This window comes from Drosophila sulfurigaster, chromosome 2R (assembly GCF_023558435.1).
Source record: "Drosophila sulfurigaster albostrigata strain 15112-1811.04 chromosome 2R, ASM2355843v2, whole genome shotgun sequence".
Classification (NCBI taxonomy): Eukaryota; Metazoa; Arthropoda; class Insecta; order Diptera; family Drosophilidae; genus Drosophila; species Drosophila sulfurigaster.
This window is the reverse complement of record NC_084882.1, coordinates 12,420,633-12,427,326: the sequence shown is the minus strand read 5'-3', so window position 1 is coordinate 12,427,326 and position 6,694 is coordinate 12,420,633. Positions and strand designations below refer to the sequence as shown.

The window sequence follows — 6,694 nt, the reverse complement described above, 5'->3', positions numbered from 1 at the left end:
GACTTTGGCTAATTTTCAATGTTGATTGTTAAAATAAGCTGTATGCTCCGCCCCACCATTAAATAAAGATGCATGCATGAAAGGAGACCAATGAAAATGGACATTTATTTTAAGCAAATGAGAGGTAAACAAGGTGGATGTTGCTACCATGTCTGACATTGTCGTTTTGTGTATTGCTGCGCTCTTCTATCCAATAAGTGTGCAAACAGCTGGTGTTGCATGGTAGCTACACTAGCTGACTCGCTCTAGCATTTGTATCAACTGGTATTTCTTTCACACCATTGCTCTCGCACTCTCTGACTCTGACTGTCGACTCTGTCCCAGCCGCGCTCTCCCATCGTTGTTGACGTGCGGGGCTCTTAGGCTGATTTGCTCTTGCTGCTTACTTTTCGATGTTGAGAACCTTGTTATCTCTATGAACACTCAAATTAACTAGAAATTGAATTTGTTTGTATTTACAAATACGCTGAGCGTGTGTGTTTGTGTCAGTGTGTGTGCACGCTTTACATGCTTGTAATGGCTTTGGACACTAACAGCAGTTACATATGTTTACATATATAGGTGGAGAAAGAGAGTATACATACATATCTGCTAATGTGTGTATATGCCTCTTATTGTTTTTTAGTGTGCATATAAAAATGTAGATCAGTTTGATGTTAAATACTATTAGTGCTCGATCTATAATAGTTAATAGTTAATCTGCGCTCAATTGCTGTTGAAGTGCAAATTTAATCGTGCAACCCTAGCAACAATACCCAAGACACAACAACACACAATGCGAATAAAGCGCACACAGCGCAAGGCAAAGCAAAGGCAAAGCGCAGCACAGCTTTGGCTTTGCTCTCAAGCAGCCAAATTAACTAACAAGATTATGAAAACGTAAAATCAGTAAATCGCTAAAGTGGATGTAATTTTCTTTTTCAACACCTCGCGCTCATATTGGGTCGTCAGCTGCCGGGCGGCTGGTCTCTTTGTGCAGTCGCGTCGCGGTCGCCAGTCCGTTTATTGTAGTCGCTATGCTATGCCAGTGTGTGTGTGTGTGTGTGTGTGTGTAGACACTCCCCACCTCACACAACACTATACCATCGTCTTGTTTGCAATAGTCCACCAAGTACCCAAAGCATAGTGTGGTCTGGACAAACCAGTTTATTCGTTTCGTTTAGTAAATCTCTGATTCTGCCGCTGCCGCAGTCGCTGTCGGAGTCGCTGCCTCAGTCGCTGTCGCGGCCTCTGCTGCCGCTGTGTCTGACTCTCGGGCTCTCTCCTTTGAAGTTTCGCCGTTTTAGAGGGATGATACATTGGCATCGCGGTGATTGGGAGAGAGCACGGGGGCAATGATGTGAGTGATTATATTTTGATTGCATTGCTCACTGTGGTTGGTTGTGTATAGTGTTTGGTGTTTGGTGTGTATAGCTATAGCTATAGTATGGCTATAGTACTGCATTGCTCACTTAGTACAATAACCGACACGCCGTCTGTTAGTCTGGGGCTCTTCTGGCTCTGCCTGTAACACACTGATTTCGTTATTGCCTGCTCTTCTTGTTGTCGTTGTTGTTGCTGTTGTTGGTGTTGTGCTGTGCTGTGAAGTCGGGCTCTTCGTTTCGTTTGTTTTGCTTCGGGTCTGTCGTTATCTTCGCTTCAACCTCAATGCAAAAGTTGCCACCGCTGCTCACGTCTCACGTATTCGTCGGCCTCGTCGTATTCAGCTTTCGATGGTAATTCGCAAAGAGCGCGAGCGCTTTTCACATTCCGTGCTTTTGTGCCGCCGTGCGTCGATTGCCGTTTGCCGTGTGCCGTGTTCCTGCTCCTGTTCCTGTTCCTTTCGCTGTTCCTGTTACGTCTTATCCAAATACGTCCAAGTATTTTTATTTGCACAACCAACTTTGCCGTCGCAATGTTGCAACAATTTCCACACACAATGAAAATCAATTTGCCAACTCGCAATAACAAGTATTTTGTGTTTACGCTAAATGTGCAACTCTATAAATAAATCAATAACAATAGCAACAATTGCTAGTGCAAATACATAGGATCGTAAATAATCGGAACGTATTAAATATAATGCCAAGACCCTCGCGAGAATCGTACGGCGATCAAAAGCCGCCTTACTCGTACATCTCGCTGACGGCCATGGCCATCTGGAGTTCACCGGAAAAGATGCTACCTCTGAGCGATATCTACAAATTCATCACCGATCGATTTCCCTACTATCGCAAGAATACGCAACGCTGGCAAAATTCACTGCGCCACAATCTCAGCTTCAACGATTGCTTCATCAAGGTGCCCCGACGTCCGGATCGACCCGGCAAAGGCGCCTATTGGGCACTGCATCCGCAGGCCTTCGATATGTTCGAAAACGGAAGTTTGTTGCGGCGTCGCAAGCGCTTCAAGCTGCACAAGAACGACAAAAATCTGCTCAACGAGGAACTGACGGCGCTCGCGAATCTCAATCGCTTCATTTTCACCGCACGCTCCGGGTCTCAAGTGCCGCCCATGGATTTGGGCGTAGAACCTGCGGCGGCGATGATGCCTCATCATGCGGCAAGTCGCGTTTCGCCCTCCATTGCCACGCATCTTCCGCTGACGCCAGGACACAGCCTGCAGCACTCGCAGGCGCGTTATTTGGAGGACATGACGCTGCTCAATCTGCGCTCCACAACAACGACGATGACAACGACCAACTTGGATGTGGAGGGCACGAGCAGCTATCGACCCAAGCGTTCATTCACCATCGAAAGCTTGATAACGCCCGACAAGCCGGACCAAGTCTCTGAGGAGGAGCAGGAGCACGACATCGATCCGGATCAGGACCAGGACCAGGACAACGATGACGACGATGATCGCACCGACATCGATGTCGTCGAGTGCGGCAACAGCAGCTATACCACAAATGCCAGCAGCTGTTATCCAGCACGCACCTCATCCGCCGACTGTCTATCGATAACTCTGCCCCCGATTCGCAGCGAGGATCAGCGGCAACGCCCCCTGCCGCCCCTGCACACGATCACCGCCTCGGCGCATCTGCCATTCCTGCACTACGCAGCCGGAGTGAATGTCTCGGGTCTAGGAGTTGGAGCTGGGAGCATACAATCGTCATCCGCGGCGGGGGGATTATCGGCGACATCCTACGATCTGGCCATGACGCATCCGCTGCTGATGATGTCGACGCCAATTGGCAACCTGCACAGCAGCTACTGCAACAATTTTCCTATCATACCACCGCCGCAATCGTATCGAGGACCAGGACCGGAAGTTCAAAGTAGAATAAGCTCTGGTATGCGAACGATATAAACGATCATCTTGTCGTTGTACATATAAACGTAGTTCCTTTCGTCAGTAGTAGGGCCTAATACTTAAACACTCAATCGAATACAAATAGAAATACAAATACATTTAGAGATACGAGTACTTAGACTATATGTATACACTCCTTTTATTTATTAATGTATCGCAAAAACACACACAGAGAGAAAAAAACTGATTTAACCAATACAATTTCTTATGATGAATTGATGAATTCTTTTCTGAATACTAAAAATATCTCAAATATAGATTGTTTCCATTCTGAATTAAAAACTGATATTACAGAAAAAAAAAAAATATATCCGAATGATAGTTTGTTCCGAACTACTAACTGATATAAGACCAAACAAGCTTGATTCAAGAATACTATTCTTAATAGCCTAAAATATCAAAATTATAGATTGTTTCGATTCTGAATTACAAACTGATATCATCTTCAAAACTATGTAAAAAGAATACTTTTAACAGGAAAAACCTTTTAATGTATTTCGATTCTGATCTTTTAACGGTTGCATGTCATAAAAGAATACTTTTTATCATGAAAATGTTTCATATAAAGTTATTTCGATTTTTAATTATAAACTACATATTTTGGCAAACCTACTTTTCTTAATATGAAATCAAATCAATAAAAAGTCATTCGATTCAAATTCCCATATTAAAAGGAATTTATTCTTTTCTTAACGTAAGAAATTTTAAAATCATTTTCGCTCGCAATCTAAATTATTGGAAAAAGTTGTAATATTAAAATGGCTATTTTAAATTTATATTTTTTTGTTTGTTTGTCTACATTTAATTATCTGCATTTATTTCATTTGTTTTATTAATATCTTTAACCAATCTCCATTTTTATTTTAAATAAAATGAAATAAAATTGTAGCTACAATTTAAAACAAATTTTATCGGTTTAAATTGAGATAAATATTTTTCTCTCTGTGTACAAACATTTACATACATTGTACATACTTGCATAGGTAGATGAATTATTTGATATGTTTGTCAAGAATATTCGCATTATAAGTACGTACTATATTTATGCAACAAGTAGAAATGTGAAAATATATTTATCAACTTCGCATTAGCTAATTAAGACAATATGCAAAACACATAACTATACAAGTAATAATAAAAAAAACTGCCAAAAACCAAAACAACTTGTGTTCGTGTCTTTAAAATAACTTAGAGAAGCGAATGAATTAATGGATTTGAGATTGTAAGGCGGCTGCAATGTTTAAAGTGAAAATTGTTAATAATTATCATATATTCAGCACTGTGAATATAACAAATTTAGATCTTAAAACTTAGCAAAGGCTATCTTACTCTTGATGGATTATTAGTACCTTCGCTGTCAACTAGGAATAAATTATTAATGTTTTTCTTGAAATTTTCCTTTACGTTTCCAATAATAAGGAAAGATAAAGTTTCACTATATTGTAAGAGAACTTCGATCCATGAAAAACTCCTTGTATTGATATGCAAATAAATACAGAAACAAGTCAGTAAACAGCAGCTTTGAATATATGTATGTAGATTTGAGTCTTTCTTTTCCACTAACTTATTAATTAAAGACAAACACCATATTGTTAAAACTTGGGTGTGGCTCCCTTGATAATTCAATAATAACTAGTGCAAATTTATCAAACGCATTGGAAATTTGTTATTTTCAAACAATTACTTCAATTACTTGGATCGTATTTATCTTATTTATCCATTGTTGAATATCTTAAAATTATTTAAAGTTGGCTACGCTCAATTGAAAGTACATTGAAATCGTAGAAACACGTTTCCGCAATTGAACTCTATTTCAAGGCAAAAGACACGGACAAAGCCGTCCTACACCCGCGTATGCCAGTTAACTGGTATACTGTTTTGCTGCCTTACGCGTATGTATTATGCATACGTCTTTAGTTGTTGTTGTTGTTGTTGTTGTTGTTGTATTTCGCTCTTGTCGTTTGCCGCTGCTTCGTTCGCGTTCTCTCCCAACTCCCAACTCCCCCTTCAAATTCCCCACCAGCGATACATGCAAAAATAGGTAGTTACTTGAATTAGCTTCTTGTTTGTATGCAAGCGAATGAACGGTGTACAAAACATACATAGACACACATACATACATATGTGCAAGTCTGTGTGTATGTATAAGGGGTATTATACGTTTGTCACGAAATGTGTAACGTATTAAAGTAGGAGTTTGCTGAGCCCCTTTAAGTAAACATGTTTTGTCTTGAGTTCATATCGCCATGTCCGTCTGTCAGTTTCCATGCAATCTCAGCTTTAACGTATGCAACTGCCTTAATAGTGCTCGACCACGAAATACCCTATAGAAATAAACTCGATTACACTAACAAAATTGTTATCTATCCTAAGTAGTTAAAATCAGATACAGAATATGAATTGGGATGTATAATGAATATATTCATTCATAAATATTCCATAGTATTGTCTACTTCCAACACGCCTCCCGCCTAATGACTGAAAGAATACATAATTGACAGCTGATTCTATTTAAATAGCTTAGCTTGATAATAATTAGCGGCCATTATTGAAGGGTGCTAATTTCTAGACAAGATTGATTTACATAACACCACACATCTGCTTCAAGCCGAAGAATTCTAATGTGCAATTATCGCATTGATCAGATACTTTTTAAGTTTGCATTTTTTCCCTTAACTGGAAGAATTTTAATTTTATTTATTTATTTAGAAGTTTGTTTAGTTTTGCAATACCAAAAATAATACTTTGAAAGATATCTGAATCTTTGAAACCCTTAAAGGACTTCTCAAGCAATAAAAAACATTAAAAATAAAGAAAAATTTAAACAGTAGCTCTCTAATCGAGATTACTTGATATGAGATGAGCATACAAAATTTAAATACTTACAAAATTACTGTATGATATTGTGCGAAATAAAGAGAATATATTAAATTGGTTTACGATTTTTTGTGCATTTTAAGCATTTTTTATTCCAATCAATCGCGATTATAAGGATTATCCTTTTCATTGGTGTATAATGAGAAGGTTTTTTTATTTTATTTAGATGAAAAGCCATTTCAACAAGCGGAATAATTCAAGAGCCGCCAACAATGCGATTACGTTGCGATTTTTAAATGAAAAAATTAACGCTTAGAAATTCGATTTAAAAAATTGGAGAGCACTACAATAATTCTTTATGCATTTCAATCATCATCATTATTTTTCGTTAATAACAATTAGTCTTGACATTTTTTAAAGTAAATCGTAACTAACCATAAAATTTGATGAAAAGATAAAAAAAAATATATTTTTATATATGATTTTATTTTTTTAAATTAATTTCTTAAAGTCGTCCCTTAATTTTACTGCAAAGATACTTCGATGCTTGTAAAGTCTTCAGCTCGATCAATACCAATATTTA

At 38.4% G+C, this 6,694-nt stretch overlaps 1 protein-coding gene across 1 annotated transcript; it reads left to right on the top strand.

Moving 5' to 3' along the window:
* The first annotated feature begins 1,146 nt into the window (after nt 1-1,146).
* LOC133838656 (fork head domain-containing protein FD4) lies at nt 1,147-3,497 on the top strand. The gene has a single exon (XM_062269826.1). It carries the CDS (start codon nt 2,062-2,064, stop codon nt 3,289-3,291), a length of 1,230 nt encoding a protein of 409 aa, XP_062125810.1. The 5' UTR covers nt 1,147-2,061; the 3' UTR covers nt 3,292-3,497.
* The last annotated feature ends 3,197 nt before the right edge of the window (nt 3,498-6,694 follow it).